At 42.6% G+C, this 19,840-nt stretch overlaps 2 protein-coding genes and 1 long non-coding RNA gene across 19 annotated transcripts in view; 1 reads left to right on the plus strand and 2 right to left on the minus strand.

Moving 5' to 3' along the window:
* LOC124050319 overlaps window positions 1–19,840 on the plus strand; it is a 242,614-nt gene that overhangs the window by 194,811 nt on the left and 27,963 nt on the right. The window lies entirely within an intron of this gene.
* Window positions 11–13,535, minus strand: LOC124050331. 7 transcript variants are annotated; one of them, XM_046372761.1, is made up of 11 exons: window positions 12,679–13,534; window positions 12,458–12,542; window positions 10,574–10,912; window positions 2,209–2,550; window positions 1,810–2,085; window positions 1,565–1,657; window positions 1,131–1,217; window positions 1,008–1,036; window positions 819–875; window positions 541–609; window positions 11–334 (listed from the first exon to the last, which is right to left on the minus strand). In XM_046372761.1, exons 3-11 carry the CDS (start codon window positions 10,839–10,841, stop codon window positions 239–241), a joined length of 1,317 nt encoding a protein of 438 aa, XP_046228717.1. In that variant the 5' UTR covers window positions 10,842–10,912; window positions 12,458–12,542; window positions 12,679–13,534; the 3' UTR covers window positions 11–238. The 7 variants fall into 7 exon arrangements, with proteins under 7 accessions (XP_046228717.1, XP_046228714.1, XP_046228713.1 ...); XM_046372758.1 differs by lacking the exon at window positions 12,458–12,542 and having other exon boundaries at window positions 12,679–13,535; XM_046372757.1 differs by lacking the exon at window positions 12,458–12,542 and having other exon boundaries at window positions 10,574–10,915; window positions 12,679–13,535.
* LOC124050380 lies at window positions 18,517–19,709 on the minus strand. The gene is made up of 3 exons (XR_006841602.1): window positions 19,093–19,709; window positions 18,728–18,896; window positions 18,517–18,653 (listed from the first exon to the last, which is right to left on the minus strand). It is a non-coding gene; the product is annotated as an uncharacterized LOC124050380 (long non-coding RNA).

The following is a 19,840-nucleotide window of genomic DNA, read 5'->3' on the forward strand; positions in this document are numbered from 1 at the left end:
ACATAAAAAATTGTTATATTTATTTAATAATATTTTAGCCCATCTGCCACTGAGAACAATAAAGTGCACAACAGCAAGCTTGTAAGCAAAATGCCCTGCATATGACACAATATCTGCTTTACTTTTATACCGTACACGCTCCATAAGAAGCTTGTTGCAATAATATAATCTGATGGTGATCATTAAAATATTAACAGAGATAAGTAAAGATCTGATGACATTAGACTGCTTTGTTTGGTTAGTTTATAGTAGCGTAAAGGTTGCTGAAATCAGTGGAGGAAGCTTTCACGGTTGTGTAGGTCACCACATCATCGTCATCATTTTTACTCCGAACCTGGCGCGTTATATAAATGAAACAAAAGTATGTGAAACACAACACCAGACGATGAGTCAAATAAAAAAGAAACAGTGCAAAGAAACATGAACACGGTTGTTAGAAGTGCTAGACAATCTGATGGAGATGAATGTAAAATGGAGACATTCCTGAAAACCTTTTCCTAATCAACATCCACCAGCAGCAGAACCAAACAGACAGCTTACCCAGTCTTTCCTGTTGGGATTCTTGTTGTGGCTGATGGAGGCGTAGGAAACTCCGTCTTCAGGATCAGCCTGCACAGGGAAGACAACATGGCTGCTCAGTGACGTGTGGATTCATACTGACGATATTACTCAACATGTCGTATAACAGTTTATTTGACACTATTGCTCTCTTCTGTTGTGTCATCCAATTTCCTTATCTGACTTCCCTTTTTGTTGCACATTCTCACAGTCACAGCCTCAGAGTGTCACTCTGTACTGGGCTTGGGGTGTGAACTCACTGTGTCCTGACTGGGTTCTGGAGCAGACTGAGTCCCTGCAGGGTTTGAGGTCAGTCCCTGGACAAACACAGTGTGCTTACATGAGTTTCATTGAGTTTTAATGCAACCCAGTCAGTGCTGTTGATCTAATCTGATCCTCTCTCAGCTGGAGAATCAAAACTTAAAGTGAAGAACAGTTTTTAAACTCACAACGTCATCCTTCATTCCAGTTTGGCTCCCTGAAAAGACAAAAAGAGTTGATTTTAGCTTCCAGAGAGAAAACCCACTTTGGTTAAAACTTGTTGTGTAGAAAAGTTTGCTCTGTGCTCTCACCTTTACTTCTCCTCCATCTGATGACTTTCACAACAATTATTAAAAGTGCGAGCAAAGCCACAGCCACAAGGACGTACAACCACCAGCCTGGAAAGATTAAGAAAATACTGGAAGTGTTTTGGCTGCAGCTTCCTGTTCTGATCAAAACCACTGAGCTAAAACAGAAGAGAGTTACATGTGATTTGCATTTGATGGCTTTGATTGGTCGGCTGTGGGTTTGTTTGCTTCTGTCATTGGGTCTGCACGAATGTCAGGAACATTTGAAAATACTGATTTGTCTACAGCCGAAACATTCAACCATTTACTGATGAGACAACACAAAGCAGGAAACACAGACACACAAAGTGTCTGTCAGGATCTAAAAGTTCTTCTGCCTGCATGTCTTTGCTAACTGTGAGTTTAGTACAAACACAAAGAGAAAAATGCTGACTCACTGTTTGGTGGTCCTGCTGTAATATCATTGGTTGTTGTTGTTGTTGTTGTTGTTGTTGTTGTTGTTGTTGTTGTTGTTGTTGTTGTGTCCTCACCTGAACAGATGAACACAACTCAACAAACTGCTCAGTGCAAAACGTGTGTTGTGATGTGATATTAAAACTTCAAATCCATAAATGAAACAAATATTTGAGGTAAATCTTCACGTCACTTTGAAGTGACTTTAAACAGCTCAACATGTTCTCACCTGGTTTCTCACCTGAGGGCCGAGGACTGAAGAGAAACTGAACTTTGTCCCCATCAGTCACTTCACACTTCAACAAGTCAAACCTCGACTCATAAATGAAATGTGAACTCAGACCCGTCAGAGAGGCAGAGCAGGAAGACTGTGATGTCTTCACTTGGTGGTTTTCTTTATCCACATCAATTATATTAAACAGCCACTTCACTGTGTGTCCACATCGTCCACGTGTCCACACAGAGCAGTTTAATGTCACCTCATCAGCGTCCTCACGTTCAGTCACTGGTGAAGATGGAGACATTGTGAGAGAAAGACAACAAGAGCAAAATGAACTTCATCACAGTAATCAGAATTATTGTAATGTTTCACAGTCTGAGCTGAAAACTTTATGATGTAAATACTCACTGGTGACCACAGACAGATAAACCAGAGAGTCTGGACCTTGTTGTTGTCCTGATTTGTCAAACTGTCTGCAGGTGTAACGACCAACATCCTCAGCTGAGACCTTCTTTATAACCAGAGAACAGTTCTTTGTGACACTCAGTCTGTCTGATTTGGTTTTGGCCTGTTCACCAATCTGTCCGAGGGTAATCAGCTCTTCTGCTGCTGTGTCTCGTCTTAAACCATTGAAGAGCCATGTTGTGCTGTCACATTCCTGCTGACCGTCGATCATATTATTACACGGCAAACTGACTTGATCTCCATCTCTGACAGTGAAGTGGAGGACAAGCTGTCGGGTCGCTGCTGCTGTGAAGATGAGAGAGAAAGAAAGAATCAAGAGTCTAAATGTCTGTGTTGGTCAAACACATGTTCTATGTGTCCTTACCTGTAAACTGAAGCAGCAGCATCAGAAACAAAGACATTTTAATCCATCTGAATCCAGCCATCGTGTCTCTTTTCTCTCTGCTTCCTCGACTTGTGAGTCTCTACACTCAAGCTTCTTACAGAAAAATGTTGCGTCAACTTCCTGTAATAATAAAGAGTGACCTCCTCACAGTGACTGTCATCCTTCTTTTCACTCACAACTGTTGCTTTAATGAAGGCAGAGCACATCAGCTCTCAGCTTCCTCCTTCACTTATGGCTGACATGAGCTGCTGTGAAGGTCACACTGAGCTGAAGTATCAACAGCAGTGAAAAGTGAAGCCTTTGGGGTTTCCACAGGGTCCTCTCAATCAGCTGTTTAACTCTCACAAGTGACTCAGTCAGGATGAACACTGTCCCTCCTCCTCCTGGTTTATTTTAATTACTCTCACAGCACAACATCAGAAACAAGCTGAACAGACGCACACATCTTAAAATGACGGCATATCAAACAACAACAGCCGAGACAGAAACGCCAGGAAAAACGAAAACGTCTTTAACTGCAACCAACAGTGAAGGATTAAAGGATGATTTCTCCTCCATCTTCAGCTGAATAAACTGTGGAAAAAGCCTCCTGGTCGAGGTGGAAAAAAAACCATGAAAGTATGAAAGAAAAAGAGGAAGTGATGAGAGTGGAAGAGGAAGAAGTGAGACAATGTTTCGTCCTTGAGGGAGCATAACCACTAAGCTATTGGTACTGTTTAGACCTGGTAGACACAGGGCCAGGTGCAGTGACATTGCCACAAAACAGAAAATAACTCTGGATGAAGTTACGAAACCTGATAAGCTACATTGCACCATGTATTACAAAGAAGTTTTTCAAAAGTTAACAAGCCACTGTACATCCCAAAGACCTATACTGGAACCAGAAGGGGAACTGTGCCAGCTGTAACTTAAAACCAGAAATGAGAAAACTATATAGGTCCTGGAATGCCCCTCATGTCTCGATCTCAAAAAGCAGACAGACAGGACATTTCAGAGGAAGGTATTGACCCCATAATACAAGATCTCTTAAAAGCAGGGATAATAATTGAATGTCCAGATTTACCTTGCAACACTACTTTGGTTCAGGACTTGCAAGCGGTAAACAAAGCAGTAACACCCAGGGCTCCCACAGTTCCCAATCCACACACCCTTCTAAGTGATTTAGGACCAGAAAACAAATATTTATCTGTAGTAGATATAAGAAATACCTTCTTCACAGTGCCAGTAAATCAAGACAGCCAGTTCTGGTTTACATTTACGTACAGGAAGAAATGGTTTACATACACTTGGATTCCTCAAGGTTATTGTCAATCTCCTTTAATTTTTCCCAAGCTATGTCAGCTAATCTAGCCAAGTTCACTCTGCCAAAAGGGAGTCAGATCTTGTGTGTAGATGACAACCTGATAGCGTCAGACATGCAGGAGGTTTGCAAAATGGACACAATAGCCCTACTCACTTTCCTAGCTGATCAAGAACACCGAGCCAGTAAAGATAAGCTACAACTGTGGCAGACAAACGTTCAGTATTTAGGCTACAATCGATCAGAAGAACACCTGCTTACATAGACCAGGAAGTACTAAAAAACATGCAAAATGTGTCACCCAAATCAGAAATACAGAAGTGGAAAAACAAAGGGACCATGTAGGAAGAGGGAATATATAAATGACCTGCAGGAAAACCAATCTTACCAAAAACCTTTTTAGATATGCTGCAATATTGAGCCGTGGTCAGTGTCGTGTCTCAACAGCAGGGATGGCAGCAATCATACAGGTGTCTACAGCATGTGGCTTCAGTAACTACTCAAAAAAATTTTGGTCTCACCTACCCTGTTTGTGCAAAACACAATATACAAGAAAATATAAGACCAAGGAAAGGACAGATTCTCCAACCTCAATTCCCATTTCAACATATATGCATGAATTTCAATTAACTAAATAAATGTGAAGGTAAGAAAACTGTCTAGTAATTATTGACATGTTCATAAAATGGATAGAAGTATTTCCTAGCCCAACACCAGATGCATTAACAGTAGCAAAAGCACCAGTAAAATAAATAATTCCAAGCTTAGGTATCTCTGAAAGGATCTCTAGCGATAATGGAAGCCACTTTTTAAACAATATAATATCATTAACAATTCAAAACTCAACTCCTCATGAGCTGCTGTATCCCCTGTCTCAGAGGACTGATGGAAAAACTGATTGACACTGCATAATTTCTATGTGAAGGTTTATCTTTTTTATCTTTATGTTTTATGATTATATATCTGATCTGAAGCGTTAGAGTACTTTTTGTATTTTACTAGTTCTTTTCATAAGTACAAACAGGAGAGAAATGTTAGAAAATGTACCAATCAGTTATACAGAAATTCCCATGTTTAACTCTCACACGTGACTCAGTCAGGATGAACACTGTCCCTCCTCCTCCTGGTTTATTTTAATTACTCTCACAGCACAACATCAGAAACAAGCTGAACAGACGCACACATCTTAAAATGACGGCATATCAAACAACAACAGCTGAGACAGAAACGCCAGGAGAAACGAAAACGTCTTTAACTACAACCAACAGTGAAGGATTAAAGGATGATTTCTCCTCCATCTTCAGCTGAATAAACTGTGGAAAAAGCCTCCTGGTTGAGGTGGAAGCTGCATCTTCACAGAGCTGAAAACAGGCTGACTTTGTGAGGTGAGGAAACTGTTCAGAGGTCTGTGGTTCTCACAGGACAGTCAGGCTCCAAACACATGATGATCTGATTGAATCTGATGCACTGCTGGAGATTAAAGCTGCCAACAGCACAGAAAGCAGTTCAGATGAGCCCAAACATCTACAGCAGTGAAAAGCAGCAGGAATATTAATCCAAATACAGCAGGTAGAACAGGAACACACTGACAGGGAACATTTTACTGCAACATGAGTACTTTTACTTGTTAAGTGAATGCTGCTGATACCACTGAGACACTTCAGTGCAGGAACACTTTAATTGTGGTGGAGTATGTTCACGATGTGGTATTAGCATCTGAATTCTTCCTCCAGCGCTGATCAGAACGTCTCCTCTTCACACTGAGCCAATAGTTAACCTACTACGCCCCCTGCTGGACAACAAGGCTTTTTACAGCAATAAACCCTAAAGATGATGGTCCGATAAAAGAGCAGTGAAACATTTCTCAGCATCAGTCATCACTGTGAAATAACTGTACTGATGTGAGCTGTGACTGTCCTGTGCTCTCTTATTGCATCGGTTTGTTGATGGTGGCGTAGAAGCTGCTGGGATCAGCAGAGGCAGAAGAAGAAGCAGCAGCAGCTTTCACAGTGCTGTAAGTCACTGCTTCATGTTCATCACCCTGGAAAACAATAAACAAACGGCACAACACATGACTCATACAGCATTACATGACACTCACTACATGCAAGTAAATGGAACATTTATGATATCCAGCAGCACATAAACGCAGCACGATGTTCAGTGATGAAAAAAGACACAACTTCAAAAAGAGCAACAGTTTTGTTGTTAAACATTTGTTTGTACTGAACACATTCCTTACATCCAGTCTTTAACGGCTTTAGTATGAGACGATTACTTCCTCAGTTTTCGTGTCTAAAGTACGCCATGACACATATATCCCACACATGGACACATGGATTCTGTGTGTTGTCCTCACGCAGGGGACAAAAAACTGCAGTTACGCAGATGTCCTGTTACGGAGGCTCTGAATGGAGAACCCAACACACAAACACTGATGCTCAGGTCAGGTGAATGAAGGACTTTAATCGATAAACTTTCTCAAAAAGGAACAAAAGAAAACCAAAGGTGGCTGGAGGTCCTGGTAGAAACGGTCCCAACAACGAAACAATCCAAATGGCAAAGGCAGGGAACAGGAGAGGAGGCTAACACAGGGAATGAAAGCAAACTCAGGGAGAGCAGGAAAACAGAGAAACAGAATTCAGGGAACACTGGAGTCACAGAAGACTCAGAAACACAGGACAACAAAGAACAACAGAGTCAGGCAACAAGACACAGGTGAAACAGTAAGAGAGGAGTAAACTATCAAAAACGATGGGAGAACAGACAAAGATGGAGATTGAAAAGATGAACAGGACACAAGGGAGAAAAATCTACAAAATAAAACATTAAACCAACTAAAGAGAAACTTCAAACCCTGACATGTCCACACAGAGCCGACCCGATGAGATGTTTGAATAAAGACGTATGAACCACCATCAAGCATCTAGATCAGACCTGGGCATTTTACGGCCCCCGGGCCACATACGGCCCCTTGGTTGGCTCTGACCGGCCCGCGTCAGGTTAATTGGAAATTACAAAATAAGCACTTTATTCATTTCACCTCATGCGTGGACTAAAGCTGCAGTGCTTTTATCTTGAAGTTCATTTTATTCACGTACGTAATGACGCATTCCTAAATCAAGATCATTATTCGCTCCTTGTTACAAGCGCCAAAACGACTCTAGCCGTTAAGATGTCCGGTTCTGCTAAAAAAAGAAAGGTAGACGCTGAATGCAGGCAATTCAACAAAAACTGGACTGCTAAGTACTTCTTTACTGAAATCGGAGGTAAAGCAACGTGTTTAGTTAGCGGGGAGCAGATCGCTGTGTTTAAGGACTATAACTTGAGCCGCCATTACGAGACGAAACATGCGGGGAAATACGGAAACTTGAGCGATGCTGAAAGGGAGCGGACATCGGAAGCGTTGCTAGCTTTTTTTACCAAGCTTCACGCATCCAGGGATGCTGCAACTAAGACCAGTTTTCTGATCTCCCACAAAATCGCTAAAAGCAGCAAGCCATTTTACAGAGAATGTGGCTGAAAATGTTCAATAATATGTAAATATATAAAAGTCATAAATAGTAAAAAATAATATTGTGATGTCCTTAGGTTGCTAAAAAGCTCTTGCCAACAGTGTTTGAAACTCAGAATATCTTTTACAGTGTATGTGACTGAAAATATTTGAAATTGTTCAATAATATTTAAATATATAAAAGTCATAAATAGTAAAATGTTCATATTTTATTTGCCATTAATTTGGGAATTTGATTGAATAAATGATTTTTTGTAAGGCAACCTCACTTTTCATTGCTTATTTATAACATATAGTCTACTCATACCAGCTTGTTCAAACAATGCTATTTACTGCTTCTTATAAAGAAATATGATGAATATTTTGCAGAATTGAGTTAAGCCTTTTGGCTGGCCCTCTAAAATATTTTCTGTTTCTCATGTGGCCCCATGGAAGAAATAATTGCCCACCCCTGATCTAGATGTTACACTGCTAGCGTGCTACCCATGTTAGCTCATTATGTCGTCAAACATTTCACTGAAACAAGATGTACACACAGAGCTGCATCACACTCCTAAATCAGTTAGATAAATGTGCTGTTGCTAACTTCCTGTGGCAGGTCGAGTACGGTCAGTCTGATGACTGGAGCTGGTCTTGGTCCTGGTTGTGCTGCTAAACGCTGAGGCTGTTGAGGGGGGGGGGTCTTCCCTGACACACTGAGCTCCTCTCTCCTCCTCTCCCACTGATTCTGCACATTCATGTCCCATTAATGCATGTGACTGACTGGTCTTCCTCCCTGGAGTCTTTGTGCTTTCTCGTCTCGCAGCTTCCGTTGATCCTGATTGGACCTCCTGCTTGACCCCGACTGTGATTATTCTAACTGATAACAATAATAATCATAATGACGACACAGAACTGCATGAAAACAAGGGCTGATGGCGCAATTTATGTCACACAGAATCTTGCACAGTCATTGCAAGCAGAAATTTGGCTTAAAGGGCAGCATGTTTGATAAGATGTGAAGTGTTGGGATCGGACGAGCTGGGATGAGAAGTGTTCTCATTGACTGCCATCAGCAGCAGAACCAAACAGACAGCTTACCCGGCCTTTCCTGTTGGTCTTCTTGGTGTAGCTGATGGAGGCGTAAGAAACTCCGTCTTCAGGATCAGCCTGCACAGAGAAGACAACATGGCTGCTCAGTGACGTGTGGATTCATACTGACTCACACCTCGAACTTCACTCCATTCTGCTTTAACGTGATTTTAAATTCTGCCCAGGAGGTCGTGTTGTGACTCTACATGTTACACGGCAGCTTGACCTCTGACCTCTGCTTTTACTACCCACTGGTGATGATTTCTGCTGTGGTCCAGTTTCATCATCTGACTTCTCTTTTTATTTTCACATTTTGGTCTCCAGAGACCACATGACATAAAGCGCAGCCTCAGAGTGTCACTCTGTACTGGGCTTGGGGTGTGAACTCACTGTGTCCTGACTGGGTTCTGGAGCAGACTGAGTCCCTGCAGGGTTTGAGGTCAGTCCCTGGACAAACACAGTGTGCTTACATGAGTTTCACTGAGTTTTAATGCAACCCAGTCAGTGTTGTTGATCTAATCTGATCCTCTCTCAGCTGGAGAATCAAAACTTAAAGTGAAGAACAGTTTTTAAACTCACAACGTCGTCCTTCATCCCAGTTTGGCTCCCTGAAAAGACAAAAAGAGTTGATTTTAGCTTCCAGAGAGAAAACCCACTTTGGTTAAAACTTCTTGTGTAGAAAAGTTTGCTCTGTGCTCTCACCTTTACTTCTCCTCCATCTGATGACTTTCACAACAATTATTAAAAGTGCGAGCAAAGCCACAGCCACAAGGACGTACAACCACCAGCCTGGAAAGATTAAGAAAATACTGGAAGTGTTTTGGCTGCAGCTTCCTGTTCTGATCAAAACCACTGAGCTAAAACAGAAGAGAGTTACATGTGATTTGCATTTGATGGCTTTGATTGGTCGGCTGTGGGTTTGTTTGCTTCTGTCATTGGGTCTGCACGAATGTCAGGAACATTTGAAAATACTGATTTGTCTACAGCCGAAACATTCAACCATTTACTGATGAGACAACACAAAGCAGGAAACACAAACACACAAAGTGTCTGTCAGGATCTAAAAGTTCTTCTGCCTGCATGTCTTTGCTAACTGTGAGTTTAGTACAAACAAGAGAAAAATGCTGACTCACTGTTTGGTGGTCCTGCTGTAATATCATTGGTTGTTTTTATTGTTGCTGTTGTTGTTGTTGATGATGACGTTGTAGTTGTTGTTGTTGGCTTTGTTGTTGTTTTTGTTGGCTTTGATGTTGTTGTTCTTGGCTTTGTTGTTGTTGTTGTTGTTCTTGGCTTCATTGTTGTTGTTGTTGTTGTTGTTGTTGTTGATGATGACGTTGTAGTTGTTTTTGGCTTTGTTGCTGTTTTTGTTGGCTTTGTTGTAGTTGTTGTTGTTGGCTTTGTTGTAGTTGTTGGCTTTGTTTTTGTTGGCTTTGTTGTTGTTGTTCTTGGCTTCGTTGTTGTTGTTGTTGTTGTTGTTGTGTCCTCACCTGAACAGATGAACACAACTCAACAAACTGCTCAGTGCAAAACGTGTGTTGTGATGTGATATTAAAACTTCAAATCCATAAATGAAACAAATATTTGAGGTAAATCTTCACGTCACTTTGAAGTGACTTTAAACAGCTCAACATGTTCTCACCTGGTTTCTCACCTGAGGGCCGAGGACTGAAGAGAAACTGAACTTTGTCCCCATCAGTCACTTCACACTTCAACAAGTCAAACCTCGACTCATAAATGAAATGTGAACTCAGACCCGTCAGAGAGGCAGAGCAGGAAGACTGTGATGTCTTCACTTGGTGGTTTTCTTTATCCACATCAATTCTATTAAACAGCCACTTCACTGTGTGTCCACATCGTTCATATGTCCACACAGAGCAGCTTAATGTCACCTCATCAGCGTCCTCATGTTCAGTCACTGGTGAAGATGGAGACATTGTGAGAGAAAGACAACAAGAGCAAAATGAACTTCATCACAGTAATCAGAATTATTGTAATGTTTCACAGTCTGAGCTGAAAACTTTATGATGTAAATACTCACTGGTGACCACAGACAGATAAACATCAGAGTCTGGACCTTGTTGTTGTCCTGATTTGTCAAACTGTCTGCAGGTGTAACGACCAGCATCCTCAGCTGAGACCTTCTTTATAACCAGAGAACAGTTCTTTGTGACACTCAGTCTGTCTGATTTGGTTTTGGCCTGTTCACCAATCTGTCCGTGGGTAATCAGCTCTACTGTTCCTGTGTCTCGTCTTAAACCATTGAAGAGCCATGTTGTGCTGTCACATTCCTGCTGACCGTCGATCATATTATTACACGGCAAACTGACTTGATCTCCATCTCTGACAGTGAAGTGGAGGACAAGCTGTCGGGTCGCTGCTGCTGTGAGGATGAGAGAGAAAGAAAGAATCAAGAGAAATAAAAAAGACTATTAATGTCAGCGTGAGGATGAAAGTTTGCATAACCCAAAGGGTTAGAGTTAACCCCTGTCACAAAGGAAGCGGCGTCGCTGACGCAGAGGATTGAACCCCGATGCAGAGTCAAAAAAGGGCAGGCAGGCCGAGATCCAAAACTATTTTCTTTATTTTCTAACAAAGAAACTCAAAAAAACAGGCACACGCTTACTGGGGCAAGGATCAACAAAAAGTACAACAAGACGAGTCAAGAGTTTTCTGGCATAAAAAGCATGGAGACGATACAAATCCTGGCATGGGACAAAAGACAATATAACGCACTGACACCAGCGACGGGGAAGACGAGGACTAAATAGACGAGATAACAAGACACATCAGGTGAGACACATCAACGGAGGAGAAAGAAATCAGGTTAAACAAAAGCAAAGCTACAGAAAACAGAGACACACAGGGGAAGTGACGCTTTCAAAATAAAACAGGACATGACAAAAACCTTGAACATAACACACGAAAACACACATGAAACATGACACATGGACCAAAAATCAACAGGCAGTAAACCAGGACGTGACAACCCCATCTGAATCCAGCCATCGTGTCTCTTTTCTCTCTGCTTCCTCGACTTGTGAGTCTCTACACTCCAGCTTCTTACAGAAAAATGTTGCGTCAACTTCCTGTAATAATAAAGAGTGACCTCCTCACAGTGACTGTCATCCTTCTTTTCACTCACAACTGTTGCTTTAATGAAGGCAGAGCACATCAGCTCTCAGCTTCCTCCTTCACTTATGGCTGACATGAGCTGCTGTGAAGGTCGCACTGAGCTGAAGTATCAACAGCAGTGAAAAGTGAAGCCTTTGGGGTTTCCACAGGGTCCTCTCAATCAGCTGTTTAACTCTCACAAGTGACTCAGTCAGGATGAACACTGTCCCTCCTCCTCCTGGTTTATTTTAATTACTCTCACAGCACAACATCAGAAACAAGCTGAACAGACGCACACATCTTAAAATGACGGCATATCAAACAACAACAGCCGAGACAGAAACGCCAGGAGAAACGAAAACGTCTTTAACTACAACCAACAGTGAAGGATTAAAGGATGATTTCTCCTCCATCTTCAGCTGAATAAACTGTGGAAAAAGCCTCCTGGTTGAGGTGGAAGCTGCATCTTCACAGAGCTGAAAACAGGCTGACTTTGTGAGGTGAGGAAACTGTTCAGAGGTCTGTGGTTCTCACAGGACAGTCAGGCTCCAAACACATGATTATCTGATTGAATCTGATGCGCTGCTGGAGATTAAAGCTGCCAACAGCACAGAAAGCAGTTCAGATGAGCCCAAACATCTACAGCAGTGAAAAGCAGCAGGAATATTAATCCAAATACAGCAGGTAGAACAGGAACACACTGACAGGGAACATTTTACTGCAACATGAGTACTTTTACTTGTTAAGGAAATGCAGAATTATTGTAATGTTTCACAGTCTGAGCTGAAAACTTTATGATGTAAATACTCACTGGTGACCACAGACAGATCAACATGAACATCTTGATGTCCTGACCGTCTGCAGGTGTAACGACCAGCATCCTCAGCTGAGACCTTCTTTATAACCAGAGAACAGCTGTTTGTGACACTCAGTCTGTCTGACTTGGTTCTGGCCTGTTCACCAATCTGTCCTCGCTCAACCAGCCATCTTGATGAAGTTATTGTTTTGTAGATGTGATGTGTGGAATCTTACCTGTAAACTGAAGCGTCAGGAGAACAAATGAAAACATTTGAATCCATTTGAACTCGTCCATCATGATTCTCAGTCTGTCTTGTTCTCGTTACTGTCTGAGTCTCTAAAGTCTGAGTCTCTAAGGTAGAAAGATGCTGCTCCCACTTCCTGCAGTGGTTGTGATGTCACTTCCTCATTGTGGCTTTCAGCTTTAACAACGCTCAAGCTAAACCTCAACTTCACACTTTGTCCAGTCCCACAGTGTATTTGTGATGATGAAGTGTTTCACAACCTGAGAAGAAGAAGAAGAGGTTGAAGTTGAACGTGTGAACGTGTTTGATCCTGAAGATAAATGTTGCTAAAAACTTGATAAATGTTAACTGTTTTCTTCACTCAGTGTTGATCAGAACACAGACAGGATTCACGGTGATGTTTGACACGTGAACAGACAGTGAAGAGTCAAAGTCGTCGTCTTGATTTGCTGCAGTTTGGTGATCCTGTAGCAGCTGGGAAACAGCACAGAGAAGATGAGGTTAAAGCAGGTGAGGAACTTTGCTTCCTCTTTGTGACTTTGTCTTCCTGAGAACTGAAGGGAGGTGTTTCCATGAGAATGTGGGCACAGCAGCAGAAGACGTCTGGTGCTTTGACCCTCTAATGATGACCAGATGAACATGAGAACCACGCGAGGCTCACAGGAACAGACAGTCCACACTTTATTAGGACATCAGATGGTAACACGTGACAGTATGGTACACCAGTGAACAGGAGGTTAATGTGGTAATGAGCATTTACTAACTGCTCCTTATGACTCATCTTTGGTAAACTTTGGTGACGACACAGCCATCGTGGGGTTAATCTCCCACAACAAGGAGGAGGCCTACAGGAAGGAGGTCACCCAGCTGGAGAGCTGGTGCCAGGAGAATAACCTCCTGCTGAACATCAGCAAAATGAAGGAGGCAGGCAGCCCCATCACCCCGGACGCTCACTCCTCTCCCTGTTGCCATCAGGCCGTCGGTTCCGCTGCCTGAGAACACGGAGAGGATGTTCTGGTGATGTCATTTGGAGCCAGAGTCTGTGCAGTAATCACAATCAGAATCGTCTCTATTGCCATGTAAGTGAAGAGGTTTCACATGACTAGGAATTTGTCTTGGTGATTGGTGCATACATAGCACGTAAGAACAAGTAACATATAATAGTAGAATAAAATAAAATAAAATAGAATAAGGCAAAACAAATAAATAAAATAAATATGGTTCTGGGGGTACAAAAGTGAGGTAGTGCAGGGTGGAAGTATAGTGCAAGTAGGTGAGGTAAACAGTGCAAATGGTCAGCAGGTGGATAATGACATGAGCATAACTCAGTGCCTGTACTGAAGTAACTATCAGTAATGATCAGTGGGTGGAACCGTGGTGTTGAACTCCACCCACAAACCCATCTGAGCCAATCAGGAGCCACGCTCTGGCTGTCAATCATGACATTTCACCTCATTTTCATAGCATCAAATGAAAAAGTAACACTAAACTTCTTCTTCTTAATGGCTATCAGCAACTTTTAAGGCCGACTGTTTTCTGATGTTAGTCGTGAGCTGATGTTGTGAATCAATCATCACACTTTAAATATGACAGCTTTGACCAGCGCTTGAAAGATGAATATTAATTTCAACAGGAAGATGAGAGCTGTGAATCTTCTGTTTCCTGTCTGTCAGGAAGACAAAGTGTTGGAGCGTCGTTCCGGTTCTCTGAGGCACATCACAGATCCAGTTTAGTCTGAACCAGGGATTGGAAGTTTCATCACAAGTGCATCACAACTTTGTGCCTGTTTGGTTTGTTCGCCCCTCAGACCACCTGAGTCCACCACTGCTGACTCTAATTATAACTGATGGTCAGAACCTCGCCGAGCGTCCAGACTGAACTGACTTTAACTGTCAGGATGGAGAGCATCAAGCCTCCACAGTATGAAGGAAATGCAGTGTGCACAGATGCTGCACCTACTTCCTGTGGTCAGCGTGATGTCACTTCCTCATTAACAAAGTTCAAACTGAACCTCAACTTCACACTTCGTCAAGTCGCACAGTGTATTTGTGACACTGACGTGTTTCACAGCCTCAGAAGAAGAAGAAGAAGAAGAAGAAGAAGAAGAAGAAGAAGAGGAAGTTGAACGTGTGAAGTCTGTTCGTTAAGATAAAAGTTTGCTTGACCGCATCTTGTTTTCGTCAGCGTTGATTAGAACACAGACAGGATTCACGGTGATGTTTGACACGTGAACAGACAGTGAAGAGTCGCTTTGGGTGCATTTTGTTGTGCGTTCAGACATGTTTTAGTGTCCAGTGAGAACAGAGCTGTTCAAGCCAACAGAGAGAAGGTTTACTGCTGGAAGTGGACCAGAGGAGGGAGGTTGTACGGCTTTACACTGACCCAGACCAGCCACAGTAAAGACACCTTTAAAACAGCCAACTCCATGGGATTTATTAATGTTACTGTGGAACATTAATGTTTAGTAATGACACTAAATTAACACCAATGAAGACACTACATTCAAACACAACAACAGTAACAAATCCCAGGCTGAGAGGCTTCCACACCAGGCTCCTGTTTCATGAAGCAGGTTATGTGGAAACCCTGCACATGTTGAGCCTGAAATCAGCGACACCCTGAGTTAACCCTTTCAATAAGGGAGGTAAGTTAACCCCGAGATCGGGGGAAGTTAAGGAGTAAGTTAAGCCCGTTTCATAAAGCGAGGTAACTCATACTCAGAGTCTGTTACCGCGATATCTTAGTCTGTGAACATAACCTGGTCGGGAGCGGGTTTTATTCCGGAAACCCCGAGTTTGTCTCTGACTCCTCCCCTTTACGGAACATAAACCTGAACCGTTTCCTTACTCACTGAGTCTCCGTCCAGTCTGTAAACTTGGCATGAAAATGGCAGGTCCGTTTCTGGAGGAGCCTGTGGACGAAGAAGCTACTGATTCACACAGAAATGTGATTGCGTCGGGCGAGGATTTTCCGAGCACATCTGGATAATCTTTCATCCTGTCCCGACTTTTTATATGAGCCTCATCGTTTTTCGTTACAGTCACTGCAATTCATTCACAGCCTCATCCGTCCTGTCATCACTCACATCACCCACCGTGGCCGTGAACTCACCACTGAACAGATACTTTGCGTTTCTCTACGTTTTTGCAAACGGGAGAGTTTTATACAACACTGGAGATGCAGAGCACATAATTAAAGCACCTGTTTGCCTGTGATGTTTCTCTCAGTTTTTGTTGTTTTTTTTGGCCACAAGCCTGTGAGAGCCATCAATAATACACACGTGTATATAATACAGCATTAATGCGCAGGTACATACATTGACTATTACCTTTAAATGTCAGAGCACAAACATTTCACAAACATTGGAATATATATATATATATATATATATATATATATATATATATATATAGGGGGACGGAGGAGGGGGGGAGATGTGGAGATATTGTAGAACATATCAGAGACATCAAAGACATTCTGCTTGGTGATTGACTTTGTAACATCACACTGGGATTCTGGAATGTTGAAGCTCTAAAAGTCACCAGCAGCAGACAGTTTGACACATTCAGGGTTTAATCTCATTGCAGAGACTACTGAGTGTTTAGAGCAGAGCATATCGAGCGTGTAGAAAAGCGTCATGTCTGGTGACAACACAGCGGAGACAGTCCAAGAGAAGGAAAGCAACTCTGGGGCCACTATGGACCAACCTCAGACTCCTGCCTCTGGATGTGAACCTGCAGCTGGAGCAGAAAACCAGAACCAGCTCCAGATGTTTGTCACTGTGCTGACGGTGAGAGTGTTGGACAAGTGTAACGCTGTCACGAACCGCAACCAGGAGAAGTGGGTCCCCCACATCAAGAGAATGGTAAACCAGACGATGGAGGGACTCACCATCACTGAAGGCTTCTGCCCGGACATCAAGAGCACCAAGAAAGTGTGCAAGGCCGTGATAAAAGAGCTGCAGAAGAAGTTCGGCGGGAAGCGAATGCTGGAGACTCTGATGTTATTGGAGGATCCAGTGGTGGAAGCAGAGATCGTTCGATGCTTACAAGCTCACATCAAAGACCTGTCTGCTCGTCTTGCAAAGAAAGCTGCAAACCCTGGAAAATGGTGGAAGGACATGTTCAAGGTCATGGGGATCACTGCAGGTTTTCTGGCCGCCTTGGTTTTACTGATCCTCATCCCATAAAGCAGCACACCAACAGCTGCAGGTGGAGGAGGTTCACCGTCAGAGGAACCAGAACCAGAGATCAAGAACCACACCAACCCTGACCCTGTTCCTGTGGGTTTTCTCCGGGGCTCCGGTTCACCCACACAATGAAATTTGACAGATACTATAAAGAATCCCAAAGCAAATGTAAACAGTTGCTGTAAACTGTTTACCTGGATTCATGCTTTTATTTTGAATGCATACGGACTAAAGTAACTACAAAAGCGTAAACGGAAAAGGCGACAACAACAAGTAAAACGAGAAGCGGTAACCAAGTTTAAAAGTGAACAACATGAAGAAAACAGCTTCAGCTGAAAGGTATGTTGTTGCATACAGTTTGGAGAATATGTTTTGTCAATCAATTATTATTATTATTATTGTCATTTGATACTGTTTGAGTTAGCTTAACGCGTTTCTTTTGTTGTGTATTTTGTACCCAGGTTTATGATGTGCAAAGAAGCTCACATCATCACACATGTGGAAGCCAAGTGGCCTGGGTCTGAGCAGGACTCCTGCATATATCGAGGGTCTACTCTGAGCAACAGACTGGACTGTGGTAAGTGGTCTGAAACATGGCACTGGTGGCTGTTTGTCACTGTGAAGATCTTTGTCTAGTTAGTCTGTGAAAAATATCTGTACTAAATAAATGTGACTTTACTTGCAGGAGAGATTGAAGGCTTCCTTCTGGGTGACAGGAGTTACCCCTGCCAACCCACACTCATAACCCCTTACCCAGACCCTCAACCAGGCCCCCAGCAGCACTTCAATGTGGCACACTGCTGGACCAGAGCCAGGCTAGAGATGACTGTAGGCCTGCTGAAAGCCTGTTCCCAGTGCTTACATCATCTCAGTAACTCCTGAGGGAGCCTGTGACATAATTGTGGCTTGTGTTGTTCTCCATAATATTGCAACTATTAGAGGAGAGCAACACCCTGCCCTACAAACAGAAGACCACGAGGAGGACCCCATCCACCTCCCAGAAGCCAGGATGGTTTTCATATTGCTTTGGAAATCCGTATTACTTTGTAAATTGTTAATTTATTTTACCTTTATATTTTTTTGTTACTTCTTTCTTTTTGCACTATTTTTCTGTTGAATTGAATTGAAGTGAAGTGAATTTCCCCACTGCGGGATCAATAAATAAAGTTCATGTAATCTTATCTTGTTCCAATGACAAATTAAATTTACCTGTGACTGCACACCCACCTCTAACTTGTATTTAAGTATCTCGATTTCCAGATCTGCGTTTTGGATCTGGCGGTCCAAGTGCACCATTTCCTGATCTGTTTTTTCAGTCAGTTTAAGGAGATGGATTCTGTATAACTGGTAACTGGAAATCCATAAGAATGACATTAAGTCATATTGTTCTACATGTACAATTGTACAGAATTAAACTGTGTTGTTTACTGAAACTCTCACTGTGTCCATTGGTGCTGCAGAGTTTGATGGACCCTCTTCATGCTGTCCAGTTACGCTCTGTTAAAAAGAATAACAATGTCAGCTTCCATGTCAATATAAATCCATACAAGAATGTCACATGTACATGTAAAGCTGATCTAATATGATGCCTCTGTAGGCCTTTCTGTGACAGCAGACACAGTGTCTTCATCTTCATTATCCTTTGAAGACAACCATTTTATTCTGTGAACTTTATACCACTATTGGTTATGAGTTTTGGTGTGTTGAGTTCCATACAACAGGCTGGAGTTGGGCTACATGAGGCTCCAACAGGTGGAGACGTCCCTCAGAGTCTACTGGATTCAAGAACAAACATCCTGTCTCTAAAAGAGGCTTCATAATAAACGTTACAGAGGTGTGGACTTCTTACATGTTATGAAGACACTTGTGTCCTGGGGGTGACTGGCTCAGATGAGCTGCCCCCTGGGATTCCCTCAGCCACTGGCCTTCCAGCAGTTTGGCTCAGGGCCATCTCCTCTGCCTCTGTTAGAGGTGGTGGTGCAGGTCCTCCACCCGTTTTAGGGGCCTCCGCCCTCTTTCTGTTGGCCAGGCAGGAGTCAAATGTTAATTTCACCACATTAATTAATGAAACTTTACACAGAACAGAATGTGTGGAAACATCATGTGGGGATGAAAGATTTGTAGTTTTAAATCATTTAAATACATTTAAATAGTTTGACATGTCAAACGTTAGCAAAGTGAGATACAACCAGGCATGTTATGTTTCCGCCTCACCTGACTGAATTAGATTTTTATATTTCATTTTCAACTGCCTCCAAGTCTGTTTTTCACCTCCTGGGTTGCACCTACATGAGCAGAGGGTCAACACCATTTTTTACATACAATATTTTATGAGTGATTAAACACAGAACTTACACATTGACTCGAGCAGTGATTTTTTCCCTCGTGCACTTTCTCTTTCTTTTGCCGCTGCTGTCGTGTTACTTTTTTTCCGGAATAAATGCTCATATTCACCGCAAGCCTCCATCAAGATTTCCAGCTCCAGAGGTGAAAAATATGTTGAGCGCTTTCTTTCCCCTCTGGCCTCCGTGGTGAATCAGGGAATCGGGGCTCCATTGATGAGGGCTTTTTTATAGTCGTGGTGCACGCGCTTGAGTCAACATACTCAGAGTCGACAGAACTAATGCTAATCAGCTGTGTTGAAACAGGAAACTCACAGATTTTCATCCCAGGGTTTGTCAACTCAGAGTTAACATTCATACTCAGAGGTTGTTGAACCTGCTTCATGATGGACCCCAGAAGCCTCTCCTTCAGACGCTGGCGAAGGTGCATTTATAAACACTTCCCTCCCAGGCCAGGTGGACCTCATTAAGTAATTACAACATGGAACACCTGGTATAGAAGACAGGAGGACAGGAGGGACACACAGTCCAAAGGAGCACACACGGCTGTGACAACAAAACATTCATTTTCCTTCATGACGCCGTGAGAACATGAAGGCATCACAACACACAGTGTAGAA

The sequence above is a fragment of the Scatophagus argus genome, chromosome 19 (assembly GCF_020382885.2).
Source record: "Scatophagus argus isolate fScaArg1 chromosome 19, fScaArg1.pri, whole genome shotgun sequence".
In the NCBI taxonomy this organism is placed as follows: domain Eukaryota; kingdom Metazoa; phylum Chordata; class Actinopteri; family Scatophagidae; genus Scatophagus; species Scatophagus argus.

Bases quoted from the DNA above. Each gene is read 5' to 3' on its own strand.
- LOC124050331 (XM_046372757.1), bottom strand. From the start codon at position 12,742: ATGATGGACGAGTTCAAATGGATTCAAATGTTTTCATTTGTTCTCCTG. The intron at 1,037-1,130 runs GTGAGAGCACAG...TTGTCTTTTCAG, and splicing joins CAGATGGAGGAGAAGTAAAG to GGAGCCAAACTGGAATGAAG. The intron at 335-540 runs GTAAGCTGTCTG...ATAACGCGCCAG, and splicing joins ATCCCAACAGGAAAGACTGG to GTTCGGAGTAAAAATGATGA.